The 16,428-nt window shown below is 38.2% G+C and overlaps 1 protein-coding gene across 5 annotated transcripts in view; it reads right to left on the reverse strand.

The window, feature by feature from the left end:
• The window catches only part of SCAPER (S-phase cyclin A associated protein in the ER), a 494,989-nt gene that overhangs the window by 437,695 nt on the left and 40,866 nt on the right, over positions 1–16,428 (reverse strand). For all 5 annotated transcript variants that reach the window (XM_030761728.2, XM_022580126.3, XM_022580128.3 and 2 more), the window contains exon 3: positions 775–892. In XM_030761728.2, coding sequence (XP_030617588.1) covers positions 775–892 — 118 coding nt within the window. The remainder of the gene's footprint in view (positions 1–774; positions 893–16,428) is intronic.

Genomic DNA, 16,428 nt, shown 5'->3' on the forward strand with positions numbered 1-16,428 from the left:
AGAAGCAATTTTAATAATAACACCTTCAGACTACATTGTGTTCTGAATAACCCATGAAAAATGAGAAAATTTCATAAAACAGTATTTATAACATAGAGCAACCATGAGATATTTCTAGGTTTCTTGCCACTTTTGTACTAAATAATGCTGATATATATTTTCTATAAAAGAAATGAATAGTAAGCTCCATATGACAATTTTAGCTAGTAAGGAGCTAGATTTAAAAAGAAAAATTTAATTTCCACCTCTATTTAATAGTCTTTGTGATCCAAAAGAACTGCTCTCTAAAAATACCTAATAAGACTGACAAATGAGTGAGGTGGATGGACCTAGAGTCTGTCATACAGAGTGAAATAAGTCAGAAAGAGAAAAACAAATACCACATGCTAACACATATATACAGAATCTAAAAAAGAAAGAAAAGTGGTTCTGAAGAACCTAGGGGCAGGACAGGAATAAAGACAGACGGAGACGTAAAGAATGGACTTGAGGATAGAAAAAATCTTAATCTCCTAAACTTTAAAAAAAAACTAATCTGCCAGTCATAATAACACACCCAATTTCATTCCTATGTGAAACAGTGAAACTAACAATATCATTTTCATTTGTGTATTAGGTAAGATAAAAAAATCAATTAAAAATTATTTCTTATTTAATACATACTAATTTGCCCAAGACTTCTAATTATAAACAGTCTTCAGTCTGTCTACTGTTCAAGACTAAATACATTCTTCTAATTTACAACAAAAATGAAACTTTTTATTTAATACATACCATCATCATCTTTGCTTTCTAGTGGAACACTCCAAGCTATTAGGTTTCTTGCTGTACGACCCTCCTCTGCAACTATTCTCCTTACTTTGTCATGACTATTGGAGCGCTGGAATGAAGCCTGTGCACAGAAAAGAGAACATGTATTAGTTTATTAAATTAGTCAACATAAAAAATATATCTGGCAGACAAATTCATCATTTCTATTACTTTCTCAGAAAGGAAACACTTAAAACTAATTTGGGATCGGAAAGGTGCTTAGACAGAAATAAGAGTAAGTCCCAGATCTTTTTTACTTCTAAAAAGACTGAATTTTACAACTTTAAAAATAAATAAATCATTTCAAGAATGAATTCAACCTAAGGTTTGAAAAACTGTCCTAAGGAGCACAAACACTGCTGTGTACCCATTTCAGCACCACTCCCCCGTATGTATCACAGGTTAAAGAGGGTACATATTCCCTCTGAAAGCTCTCGGCAACAAAAAATGTTTTCAAGACTCCTATTTTTTTCCCTACAGATAATGCTAAAGTAAATTTTCACTCAGCTGTAAATTTCCACTGCATAATTTTATCTCCAAGTTATTGGGATCTAAATAATAATTCCTGTAAACTAACATATTTAAGTTGCAAAATTTTAAACTCTGCCCTACTGCACACAATGTGTATATGTATACATGTAAGTGGTGTGTGTGTGCGTGTGTGTATTCTTGCTTTCTCTAGTTCCACACAGCTGAAAGCAACACTAGCCTACAGGTTCAGCCCCAACAAAACCCTGGGCCAATGGAAGCCAGATACAGTAATGTAAAGGAAATTACCTTCCCACTAATGAATGCTATATGAAAATAGCCCACTTTTTTTTTCTGTTGTAATAAGATCATGGATGCCTTTACTGTCTTCTTTTGCTTCTCTATATTTTTATTTTTTTACTTTTTTTTTTACTTTATTCTTTTGTAACATCTTTATTAGAGTATAATTGTTTTACAATGGTGTGTTAGTTTCTGCTTTATAACAAAGTGAATCAGCTATACCTATACATATATCCCCATATCTCCTCCCTCTTGCGTCTCCCTCCCACCCTCCCTATCCCACCCCGCTAGGTGGTCACAAAGCATTGAGCTGATCTCCCTGTGCTATGCGGCTGCTTCCCACTAGCTATCTATTTTACATTTGGTAGTATATGTAAGTCCATGCCTCTCTCTTACTTCGTCCCAGCTTACCCTTCCCCCTCCCCGTGGCCTCAAGTCAACTTTCTACGTCTGCGTCTTTATTCCTGTCCTGCCCCTAGGTTCTTCAGAACCAGAAAATAGCCCATTTTTATAAGTCAAGAATCTATGAAAAGAAAACGGCTCTAAAGCATCCCTATGAGCACAAGGATGCAGCCTCCTTGCCCAACCCTTAACTCCATGTGGGAAATCTACCTCTTTCTGAAAAGAATTCACTCCTGGCCCAGCCCAAAATCCTAGTCCAACTAATGAACGAGTTCATCTTCTCTTCTGGTTCTTGCCAGTCTAAACTCTTAGCATCCCTGGAATCCTTAGTCAACAACAAATTTACTGGACAATTACTATGTGCCAAGCACTGTGTAAAACACCGAGAAGAATACAAAAATATAAGGTAATATACGTGTCCTCAAAGAATTAACAATCCAAATGAGTGAACCAAACACATAAGAGCAAAAACTAATATATGAATTAACCAGTATGGTATCTAGTCTCCAGATGCCCCCCTTCCCCTCAATAAACCACTCCTGCTGGTGTTCATGCCCTTGTGTAATCCCCTCCCCTTGAACCTGGCTCTGTGACCTGCTTTTTGACCTATACAATGAGGTGGAAGTGACACTGCGTAATTTCTGAAAATAGGTCATAAGAAGCTTTGCAGTCTCTACCTGGGTCTCTTGGAATGATCCTTCTTGGGATATTCACTCTTGAAACCCAGCCATCCATGCCATGAGAAGCCAAAGCCACCAGTAGAGAGACCACGTAAAGTCAGCACTGATGGACAGGCCCAGCTGAACTCCCAGCTGACAGACAACATCCACTGAGCCATCTTGGACATTCCAGCCCAGTCAAGCCCCCGGATGAATGCTGCCATCCCAGCACCCCAGGCACCCCAGGGCAGAAAAACCACCTAGTCAACCCGTAGTATCATGACAGGTAACAGGAACTATATGTATGCACACTAATCCACAATAAACACATCTGTATTTCTGTATCTATCTGTATAGAGATATTGAAAACTGTGAGCTATATTAATACCTCTGATACCTCTGATTTCTTTTTTTAAATATTTATTTATTTATTTTGGCTGCACAGGGTCTTAGTTGCAACACACGGGATCTTCCTTGCAGCATGCGGGATCCTTAGTTGCGGCATGCAGGCTTTTTAGTCGCAGCAAGTGGGCTTCTTAGTTGAAGCATGCAGACTTTTAGCTGCGGCATAAGGAATTCTTAGTTGCAGCATGCGGGCTTCTTAGTTGCAGCATGCAGACTCTTAGTTGCGGCATGCATGCGGGATCTAGTTCCCTGACCAGGGATCAAGCCCAGGCCCACTGCACTGGGAGCTCAGATTCTTACCCACTGGACCACCAGGGAAGTCCCAATATCTCTGATTTCAATCCTACATCATAGGTTCATTTTAGCCTTCCCCTTTCCTTATTTGTAATTTCTTTCTCCAACAGTAAGAAATCCAGCTCTCATCATCTAAAATATATTTACTTACCTGTTCAATTCTAATATATACATAAAGTAGTTTCAAAAAAAAAAAGGGGGAATTCCCTGGCTGTCCAGTGGTTAGGACTCTGCGCTTTCACTGACGAGGGCCCAGGTTTGATCCCTACTCAGAGAACTAAGATCCCACTAGCCACACCATGCAGCCAAAAGTAATAAAAAATAAATAAATAAAATAAAATAAAGTCGTTTCATAACTGCTAACCCATATCTCTGGGAGAAACACACTTACTAACAAGATTATATTTCTATACAATTCCGTCTTTAGCCTTACAGTGTCCAAAGTACTAAATTTTGTTTTCCAAAATTACTTAAATTAGTTCCTCTCATCCTCAACCCTTCAGTGTGGTTACATTATATACCTGTAATATGTTACTCTTTAGTTTCTGGGTTGCCCTCACGTACTGGTAAATTTTAATTGCTGGCTTATTTGGGGAGTATGTGAAAGAAAGGCAACACATGTTTCTCAAACAAAAGAACGTATTAATTAGTATGACTCTGAGAGAAGAAAAAAGTCACTACACTCTAGGGCAGGGGTCCACGAACTTCCTCTACAATGGGCCAGACAATAAACAATTATTATTTTAGGCTTTGCAGGCCATACAGTCTCTTATGACAACTACTCAATCATGCCATTTTGTGTGACAGCAGCCATACACAACATGTAAACAAATGGGTGTTGCTCTGTGGGAAATATATATTACTGTTCAGTTTGAAATAAATTCAAATTTTGGAAAAGTTACAAATTAGCACAAAGAATCCTCAAAATATCCTCATACATTTTTTTTCCTAAAACATCTGAGAATAAACTGCAATCATCGTATCTTTTGCCCTTAAGTACTCCAATGTCTATTTCATATATCCAAAGACACTCCCCTATATAAATATACTACAACTATCAAATTAGGAAATTATCATTGATCCAAATTATTATCTAAATTAGAGTAATTATTTAAATTTCACCAACTGTTCCACTAATGTCTTTGATAATATAAAGTTGACAACAGAGAGAGGGGGAAGATGGCGGAAGAGTAAGACTCGGAGATCACCTTCCTCCCCACAGACACATCAGAAATACATCTACACGTGGAACAACTCCTACAGAACACCTACTGAACACTGGCAGAAGACCTTAGACCTCCCAAAAGGCAAGAAACTCCCCACGTACCTGGGTAGGGCAAAAGAAAAAAGAAAAAAAATAGGGACGGTACCTACACCAGTGGGAGGGAGCCATGAAGGAGGAAAGGTTTCCACACACTAGGAAGCCTCTTCGCGGGCGGAGACTCCGGGTGGCAGAGGAGAGCGCAGCGACAGGGGTGCAGAGGGCAAAGCAGAGAGATTCCGCACAAAGGATCGCTGCCGACCGGCACTCACCAACCTGAGAGGCTTGTCTGCTCACCCGCCGGGACGGGCAGGGGCTGGGAGCTGTGGCTCGGGCTTACCTCGCATCGCAGGGAGAGGACTGGCGGCGTGAACACAGCCTGAAGGGGTTAGTGCACCACGGCTAGCCGGGAGGGAGTCCGGGGAAAAGTCTGGACCTGCCGAAGAGGCAAGAGACTTTTTCTTCCCTCTTTGTTTCCTGGTGCGTGAGGAGAAGAGATTAAGAGCGCTGCTTAAAGGAGCTCCAGAGACAGGCACGAGCCACGGCTAACAGCGCAGACCCCAGAGACGGGCAAGAGATGCTAAGGCTGCTGCTGCCGCAACCAAGAAGCCTGTGTGCAAGCACAGGTCACTATCCACGCCTCCCCTCCAGGGAGCCTGTGCAGCCCGCCACTGCCAGGGTCCCGGGATCCAGGGACAACTTCCCAGGGAGAACGCACGGCGCGCCTCAGGCTGGTGCAACAACCTGCAGGCCTCTGCCGCCGCAGGCTCGCCCCGCACTCTGTGCCCCTCCCTCGCCCTGGCCTGAGTGAGCCAGAGCACCTCAATCAGCTGCTCCTTTAACCCCGTCCTGTCTGAGTGAAGAACAGACGCCCTCTGGAGACCTACATGCAGAGGCGGGGCCAAATCCAAAGCTGAGCCCCGGGAAATGTGAGAACAAAGAAGAGAAAGGGAAATCTCTCCCAGCAGCCTCAGGAACAGCGGATTAAATCTCCACAATCAACTTGATATACCCTGCATCTGTGGAATACCTGAATAGACGAGGATCGTACCAAATTGAGGAGGTGGACTTTGCGAGCAAGATTTATTATTTTTTCCCCTTTTCCTCCTTTTGTGAGTGTGTATGCATATGCGTCTGTGTGAGATTCTGTCTGTATAGCTTTGCTGTCACCATTTGTCCTAGGATTCTATCTGTCGGTTTTTTTTGTTTTTTTTTTTACTTTTTTAAAAAAATTTTTTCTTAATAATTATTTTTTGTTCTAATAACTTTATTTTATTTTATTTTATCCTCTTTCTTTCTTTCCTTGTACTTTTTCTCCCTTTTATTCTGAGCCGTGTGGATGAAAGGCTCTTGGTGCTGCAGTCAGGAGTCAGTGCTGTGCCTCTGAGGTGGGAGAGCCAACTTCAGGACACTGGTCCATAGAGACCCCCCCAGCTCCACATAATACCAAACGGCGGAAATCTCCCAGAGATCTCCATCTCAACACCAGCACCCAGCTTCACTCAACAACCAGCAAGCTACAGTGCTGGACACCCTATGCCAAACAACTAGCAAGACAGGAACACAACCCCACCCATTAGCAGAGAGGCTGCCTAAAATCATAATAAGGCCACAGACACCCCAAAACACACCACCAGACGTGGACCTGCCCACCAGAAAGACAAGATCAAGCCTCATCCACCAGAACCCAGGAACTAGTCCCCTCCACCAGGAAGCCTACACAACCCACTGAACCAACCTTAGCCACTGGGGACAGACACCAAAAACGAGAGCTACAAACCTGCAGCCTGCAAAAAGGAGACCCCAAACACAGTAAGATAAGCAAAATGAGAAGACAGAAAAACACACAGCAGATGAAGGAGCAAGATAAAAAACCACCAGACCTAACAAATGAAGAGGAAATAGGCAGTCTACCTGAAAAAGAATTCAGAGTAATGATAGTAAAGATGATCCAAAATCTTGAAAATACAATAGAGAAAATGCAAGAAACATTTAACAAGGACCTAGAAGAACTAAAGAGGAAACAAGTAACTATGAACAACACAATAAATGAAATTAAAAATACTCTACAAGGGATCAATAGCAGAATAACTGAGGCAGAAGAACGGATAAGTGACCTGGAAGACAAAATAGTGGAAATAACTACTGCAGAGCAGAATAAAGAAAAAAGAATGAAAAGAACTGAGGACAGTCTCAGAGACCTCTGGGACAACGTTAAACACACCAACATTTGAATTATAGGGGTTCCAGAAGACGAAGAGAAAAAGAAACGGACTGAGAAAATATTTGAAGAGATTATACTTGAAAACTTCCTTAATATGGGAAAGGAAATAGTTAATCAACTCTAGGAAGCAGAGAGAGTCCCATACAGGATAAATCCAAGGATAAACATGCCAAGAAACAGATTAATCAAACTGTCAAAAATTAAATACAAAGAAAACATATTAAAAGCAGCAAGGGAAAAACAACAAATAACACACAAGGGAATCCCCATAAGGTTAACAGCTGATCTTTCAGCAGAAACTCTGAAAACCAGGAGAGACTGGCAGGACATATTTAAAGTGATGAAGGAGAAAAACCTACAAGCAAGATTACTCTACCCAGCAAGGATCTCATTCAGATTTGATGGAGAAATTAAAACCTTTACAGACAAGCAAAAGCTGAGAGAGTTCAGCACCACCAAACCAGCTTTACAACAACTGCTAAAGGAACTTCTCTAGGCAAGAAACACAAGAGAAGGAAAAGACCTACAATAACAAACCCAAAACAATTAAGAAAATGGGAATAGGAACATACATATCGATAATTACCTTAAATGTAAATGGATTAAATGCTCCCACCAAAAGACACAGACTGGCTGAATGGATACAAAAACAAGACCCATATATATGCTGTCTACAAGAGACCCACTTCAGACCTAGGGATACATACAGACTGAAAGTGAGGGGATGGAAAAAGATATTCCATGCAAATGGAAACCAAAAGAAAGCTGGAGTAGCAATTCTCATATCAGACAAAATAAACTTCAAAATAAAGACTATTACAAGGGACAAAGAAGGACACTACATAATTATCAAGGGATCGATCCAAGAAGAAGATATAACAATTGTAAAGATTTATGCACCCAACATAGGAGCACCTCAATGCATAAGGCAAATACTAACAGCCATAAAAGGGAAAATCGACAGTAACACAATCATAGAATGGGACTTTAACACCCCACTTTCACCAATAGACAGATCATCCAAAATGAAAATAAATAAGGAAACACAAGCTTTAAATGATACATTAAACAAGATGGACTTCACTGATATTTATAGGACATTCCATCCAAAAACAACAGAATATACATTTTTCTCAAGTGCTCATGGAACATTCTCCAGGATAGATCATATCTTGGGTCACAAATAAAGCCTTGGTAAATTCAAGAAAATTGAAATTGTATCAAGTATCTTTTCCGACCACAATGCTATGAGACTAGATATCAATTACAGGAAAACATCTGTAAAAAATACAAACACATGGAGGCTAAACAATGCACTACTTAATAACGAAGTGATCACTGAAGAAAACAAAGAGGAAATCAAAAAATACCTAGAAACAAGTGACAGTGGAGATACGACAACCCAAAACCTATGGGATGCAGCAAAAGTAGTTCTAAGATGGAAGTCTATAGCAATACAATCCTGCCTTAAGAAACAGGAAACACCCCAAACAAACAACCTAACCTTGCACCTAAAGCAATTAGAGAAAGGAGAACAAAAAAACCCAAAGTTAGCAGAAGGAAAGAAATCATAAAGATCAGATCAGAAATAAATGAAAAAGAAATGAAGGAAACGATAGCAAAGATCAATAAAACTAAAAGGTGGTTCTTCAAGAAGATAAACAAATTGATAAACCATTAGCCAGACTCATCAAGTAAAAAAGCGAGAAGACTCAAATCAACAGAATTAGAAATGAAAAAGGAGCAGTAACAACTGACACTGCAGAAATACAAAAGATCATGAGAGATTACTACAAGCAACTCTATGCCAATAAAATGGACAACCTGGAAGAAATGGACAAATTCTTAGAAATGCACAACCTGCCAAGACTGAATCAGGAGGAAATAGAAAATATGAACAGACCAATCACAAGCACTGAAATTGAAAGGGTGATTAAAAATCTTCCAACAAACAAAAGCCCAGGACCAGATGGCTTCACAGGCGAATTCTATCAAACATTTAGAGAAGAGCTAACACCTATCCTTCTCAAACTCTTCCAAAATATAGCAGAGGGAGGAACACTCCCAAACTCATTCTACGAGGCCACCATCACCCTGATACCAAAACCAGACAAGGATGTCACAAAGAAAGAAAACTACAGGCCAATATCACTGACGAATATAGATGCAAAAATCCTCAACAAAATATTAGCAAACAGAATCCAACAGCACATTAAAAGGATCATACACCATGATCAAGTGGGGTTTATTCCAGGAATGCAAGGATTCTTCAATATATGCATATCAATCAACGTGATACACCATATTAACAAACTGAAGAAGAAAAACCATATGCTCATCTCAATAGATGCAGAGAAAGCTTTTGACAAAATTCAACACCCATTTATGATAAAAACCCTGCAGAAAGTAGGCATAGAGGGAACTTTCCTCAACATAATAAAGGCCATATATGACAAACCCACAGCCAACATCGTCCCCAACGGTGAAAAACTGAAAGCATTTCCACTAAGATCAGGAACAAGACAAGGTTGCCCACTCTCACCACTCCTATTCAACATAGTTTTGGAAGTTTTAGCCACATCAATCAGAGAAGAAAAGGAAATAAAAGGAATCCAAATCGGAAAAGAAGAAGTAAAGCTCTCAGTATTTGCAGATGACATGATACTATACATAGAGAATCCTAAAGATGCTACCAGAAAACTACTGGAGCTAATCAATGTATTTGGTAAAGTAGCAGGATACAAAATTAATGCACAGAAATCTCTGGCATTGTTATACACTAATGATGAAAAATCTCAAAGTCAAATTAAGAAAACACTACCATTTACCATTGCAACAAAAAGAATAAAATATCTAGGAATAAACCTACCTAAGGAGACGAAAGAGCTGTATGCAGAAAATTATAAGACACTGATGAAAGAAATTAAAGACGATACAAATAGATGGAGAGATATACCATGTTCTTGGATTGGAAGAATCAACATTGTGAAAATGATTCTACTACCCAAAGCAATCTACAGATTCCATGCAATCCCTATCAAACTACCACTGGCATTTTTCACAGAAATAGAACAAAAAATTTCACAATTTGTATGGAAACACGAAAGACCCCGAATAGCCAAAGCAATCTTCAGAACGAAAAATGGAGCTGGAGGAATCAGGCTCCCAGACTTCAGCCTATACTACAAAGTTACAATAATCAAGGCAGTATGGTACTGGCACAAAAACAGAAAGACAGATCAATGGAACAGGATAGAAAGCCCAGAGATAAACCCACACACATATGGTCACCTTGTCTTTGATAAAGGAGGCTGGAACGTACAGTGGAGAAAGGACAGACTCTTTAATAAGTGGTGCTGGGAAAACTAGACAGACACATGTAAAAGTATTAGATTAGAACACTCCCTAACACCATACACAAAAATAAGCTCAAAAATGGATTAACGACTTAAATGTAAGGTCAGAAACTATCAAACTCTTAGAGGAAAACACAGCCAGAACACTCTATGACATAAATCACAGCAAGATCCTTTTTGACCCACCTCCTAGAGAAATGGAAAGAAAAACAAAAATAAACAAATGGGACCTAATGAAACTTCAAAGCTTTTGCACAGCAAAGGAAACCATAAACAAGACCAAAAGACAACCCTCAGAATGGGAGAAAATATTTGCAAATGAAGCAACTGACAAAGGATTAATCTCCAAAATTTATAAGCAGCTCATGCAGCTTAATAACAAAAAAACCAAACAACCCAATCCAAAAATGGGCAGAAGACCTAAATAGACATTTCTCCAAAGAAGATATACAGACTGTCAACAAACACATGAAAGAATGCTCAACATCACTAATCATCAGAGAAATGCAAATCAAAACTACAATGAGATATCAACTCACACCAGTCAGAATGCCCATCATCAAAAAATCTAGAAACAATAAATGCTGGAGAGGGTGTGGAGAAAAGGGAACCCTCTTGCACTGTTGGTGGGAATGTAAATTGATACAGCCACTGTGGAGAACATTATGGAGGTTCCTTAAAAAACTACAAATAGAACTACCATATGACCCAGTAATCCCACTACTGGGCATATACCCTGAGAAAATCGTAATTCAAAAAGCGTCATGTATCAAAATGTTCATTGCAGCTGTATTTACAATAGCCCGGTGATGGAAACAACCGAAGTGTCCATCAGCAGATGAATGGATAAAGAAGATGTGGCACATATATATAATGGAATATTACTCAGCCATAAAAAGAAATGAAATTGAGTTATTTGTAGTGAGGTGGATGCACCTAGAGTCTGTCATACAGAGTGAAGTAAGTCAGAAAGAGAAGGACAAATACCGTATGCTAACACATATACATGGAATCTAAGAAGAAAAAATTGTCATGAAGAACCTAGGGGTAAGACGGGAATAAAGACACAGACCTACTAGAGAATGGACTTGAGGATATGGGGAGGGCGAAGGGTAAGTTGTGACAAAGTGAGAGAGTGGCATGGACATATACACTACCAAACGTAAAATAGATAGCTAGTGGGAAGCAGCCACATAGCACAGGGAGATCAGCTCAGTGCTCTGTAACCACCTAGAGGGGTGGGATAGGCAGGGTGAGGGAGGGAGACGCAAGAGGGAAGAGATATGGGAACATATGTATATGTATAACTGATTCACTTTGTTATAAAGCAGAAACTAACACACCATTTTAAAGCAATTATACTCCAATAAAGATGTAAAAAATAAATAAATAAATAAAGGTGACAACAGATATAAGCTCAATTATTCCAGAAGCTCTACAAACTCCAAGCATGATAAATAGAAATACAAAGAAAACCATGCCTAAACCAACCACAGAAAAACTGATGATAGCCTGAAACATAGAGAAAAACTTAAAAGCATACAGAGGAGGGAAAATCAGCTCACCTTTAAAGAAGCAATGATACAGTAAGACTGACAGCTTTGAATTGCCCAGGAAGTGATAAAAGTAATAATTTATAATAAATACATGAATAACTTATTACTACCTATTCAGTAGAATAGTAGGGTCAAAACCTTGACTCAAGAGAGTTCAAGAGAATGTTGAGTGAGAAAATGGAGACAGTAAGTATAAATAACTTTTTTTGAGTTTTGTAATACAGGCAAAAAGAGAAAGAAGAAAGCAAAAATGAACAGAGAAGGTTTTTAAGATGGATGATAGTATGTTTTTATGCTGATGGGAGTGATCCATAGGAAGTGAAATTGCATATGTAGGGAAACAGGGAATAACCAAAGAAGCTAAAGCTGCGAGTGACAGGAACTGAGTTTCAGTGTACAGGAATGAACCAACCAGCTCAAACTATTAGGCAAACAAAGACTGCTCTCTTCCATTCTAATACTCTGTGCTATGAAGTTAACCCAAATTTCCCTCTCCAAAACTTGACTTTTTATATTTTTAAAATAAATACCTGCCTCCACATTCCTTCATTCCTCTGACCTTACCCTGGATATCCACATGGCATCTACTCACCTGACTCATAAGCTTTCGCTGAGACTCATTAGTCTGTGACCAATGTTCCAGCTCCATTCTGTGCAAAATACTTGAATGATCTCTTTTCTATTCCCATACTTTCCAATCAGTGTAACATCATAAAATCTCCTTTTGCTTAAAGACATCTCCCAATGATTATATAACTTAGATTGGCATCTATCATTTAGGTTACCTAAGCATTGTTTTAACCAAAATGTATCACTATTCCTTTCAGGCCAGATGAATACATTTAAATAGGTGGTCTACTTTTCATCTCTTTTTCAGATAATTCTCTTATGCAATCACAGAAAATTATATAGATAGATATACATATATATATATATATATATATATATATCAGATCATAAAATCCACTATTCTTTACTTTATAACTCAAGAGTCTTCATAAAGTAATGAGTTTCTCGGAACTAAAATGACCACAAGATAGCAACACTGTAGTACTGCTAGACCAGAAAATTGGAAACCTAATATTGTCTTCTTCTATAAACATTTCAGTTCTACCACAAATTTTGTAGTTAGTTCTTTTATACTTAGTACACACACACATATTCAAAGAAAAAGCCACCAGCTCAACACTGTCTTCATTCTTAATTCCAATACTTCATAAGGAAAAACATTATAACACTCATCTTACAACACATGACTGAAAACCATTTTTCAGTTTAAAGCACAAGTGCCTTCTGCAGTATATGCTGAATGGACTCTTTTCAGTAAAAACTCATATATTATAATCAATTTTAATAATCCTATTCTTATAAAAATGTCAGTAGTAACTTAATGCAATTTTAAACATTTCAATTAAAGCATCAGGGTTTGAAATGCAATAATTGAGTCTGAGATACTTCAAAACATTATAGATGTCTATTTCAAACAGTATTTTCACACAGGTTCCTTTCTTCCAAGAGACTTAAACAAAATATATGTATTTTCATCCAAAGTCACAGTGTGCCACCTAGTGCCATAGGGAGATTTTACAGAGGCTTGTTCAAAAACTAAATGTTTCACCCAATCCAAAAATGGGCAGAGGACCTAAACAGACATTTCTCCAAAGAAGATATACAGATTGCCAACAAACACATGAAAGAATGCTCCACATCATTAATCATTAGAGAAATGCAAATCAAAACTACAATGAGATATCTCACACCAGTCAGAATGGCCATCATCAAAAAATCTACAAACAATAAATGCTGGAGAGGGTGTGGAGAAAAGGGAACCCTCTTGCACTGTTAGTGGGAATGTAAACTGATACAGCCACTATGGAGAACAGTATGGAGGTTCCTTAAAAAACTAGAAATAGAACTACCATACGACCCAGCAATCCCACTACTGGGCATATACCCTGAGAAAACCATAATTCAAAAAGAGTCAGGTACCAAAATGTTCATTGCAGCTCTATTTACAATAGCCAGGACATGGAAGCAACCTAAGTGTCCATCATCGGATGAATGGATAAAGAAGATGTGGCACATACATACAATGGAATATTACTCAGCCATAAAAAGGAACGAAAGTGAGTTATTCGTAGTGAGGTGGATGGACCTAGAGGCTGTCGTACAGAGTGAAGTAAGTCAGAAAGAGAAAAACATATACCGTATGCTAACACATATATATGGAATCTAAAAAAAAAAAAAAAAAGGAACAGAAAATGGTCAAAAGAACCTAGGGGCAAGATGGGAAAAAAGATGCAGACCTACTAGAGAATGGACTTGAGGATATGGGGAGGGGGAAGGGTAAGCTGGGACAAAGTGAGACAGTGGCATGGACATATATACACTGCCAAACGTAAAACAGATAGCTAGTGGGAAGCAGCCGCATAGCACAGAGAGATCAGCTCAGTGCTTTGTGACCACCTAGAGGGGTGGGATAGGGAGGGTGGGAGGGAGGGAGATGCAAGAGGGAAGAGATATGGTGACATATGTATATGTATAACTGATTCACTTTGTTATAAAACAGAAACTGACACCATTGTAAAGCAATTATACTCTAATGAAGATGTTAAAAAAAAAACTAAATGTTTCAATAAAAAGCATACACATCAGCCTTAAAGTTTTTATGTTTGACTCTTCAGTATATAATCTAAGAAAGTAAGTGCTCAGAATGTTTACCAAGAAACATATATACCTCTTAGCAAGGCTCATCAAACAAAAGAAAAAAGAAGGCAAAAATAACCAATATCAAGAATAAAAAAGGAACATCACTACAGATTCTAGAATCTCCAGAAGTCAAAAACATAAAAGGATGTTATAAATAGTATCAATAAATTTGAAAATGTTGATGAAATGCACAAAATCCTTGAAAAACACAACCAAACTTGGCATAAAAGGAAACGGGAAAATCTGAGTATTTATTAAAGAAATTTTTAAATTTTAAATACTAAAGAAATATTTACTGAAGAAGTTCCACAAAAGATAATCCAGGCTCAGATAGGTTTCACTGGTGAATTCTCTTAATCACTGAAGGAAAAATTGCACTAAATTCTTCCAGAGAATAAAAAAGAAGGACCAAATCTCAACTCATAGAGTCCCACGTGACGCATTTAGGATATGAGAACCTAAGAGGACAAGAGAAGTAAATTACCCGTTCAAATTCTTTCAAAAGTAACAATGTGAAAATTACATATACATACATACACACTCACACTTGCAAACTGAATCCAGGTAAAACATCACAATCAAGTTGATTTTATTTCAGGAAGCAAGGCTGATTTAACATTTTAAAATCAATGAATGTAATTTGCCATATTAACAAAATAAAGGAGAAAAGTTTGATGCTCACTTCAGCAGATGAAAAAAGCATGTGATAAAACTGGACAATCATCCATGATAAAAATTCTTCACAAACTATAGCAAACAGCGTATTTAATGATAAAATCTTGAAAGAGACAAGGATCCCTACCATCACCACTTCCATGAATCACTGTACTGAAGTTCCTAGCCCATGTAATAAGGTGAGAAAAAGAATGAGAGGGAAAATATAAGGTGAACCTGGAACAGCTTGTTACACTAGAAAGTATAGAAGGACTCAAAGAATAATAGGAGCATATGAAAAGACACAAGAGCCAGTTTGAAGGAGTTTCCACCAGCTAAATCAGGGACAATCTGAGCATCAAAATAAATGGTAGTAATAGATTATAACAGTAAATAAATAAAAAATCCAGAAAGCCTGAAAGACAGACAGGCACACAGATAATTGGGAAGAAAGCAAATATTTATTATCTAATTTAATTAATATTTATTATCATCAGTGGATGCTAAAACTAATGGGTAGACAGTTTGATGAGTTGCAGGGTATTTACATAGCATCAAAGTATCTCTTGACAAATTAATTTCAAAAGAGAAAGCAAACTTTAAATAGAAGAACCTGAGAATACCCTATATTAACCAAGTGATCAGAGTCAACATGACCAATAGCAGGACAAACTGACATCATATGCTTCATGATGTGATATACTGACAAGGATACATCATCATTCATGTGATATTCTGCCAAAAATACAAAATCTGACTCTAATAATAAGGAAACATGACCCGAATCGAGTGACGTTCTTCAAAATAACTGTCCTGTACTCTTCGAAAATGGCAAAGTCAAAAAAAAGAGGCAAAGAAAGTCTGAGGAATTATTCCAGGTTAAAGGAGACCAAAGAGACATGATAACTAAATGGATCAAGAAAAAAAAATAGCTATAAGAGATATTATTGAGATAATGACAAACTTTGACTACATTGTGGCTTATATAATAGTATTATATGAATGTTAAATTTCTAGATTTTGATAATTGAATTGTGGTCATGTAAGAGAATGTCCTTGTTCTTAGGAAACATACACTGAATATCTAGGGATAAAGGAGTATGCTAGCTTCAAATCGAGGCAGGAGATAGGTGGGCCCCAGGCTGAGCAGCTGGAATCTGTCCCCTGTGGACAGATACTCCAAGAGAAAGATAATGGCAGGAGCAAGGAGGAGGTGAGTCTTGCTTGGATAAAAGATAAAGAGACCACATATTTCTCATTTTTGAGGACTAGGAGACCTCTCCAACTACACGTGTGCAGAAAGGCTCCTCTGGGGTCAAAAGGGGAGGGG

Source organism: Delphinapterus leucas, chromosome 2 (assembly GCF_059928025.1).
Source record: "Delphinapterus leucas isolate spDelLeu-1000000601 "Yukka" chromosome 2, BTC_Dleu_Yukka2, whole genome shotgun sequence".
NCBI lineage: Eukaryota > Metazoa > Chordata > Mammalia > Artiodactyla > Monodontidae > Delphinapterus > Delphinapterus leucas.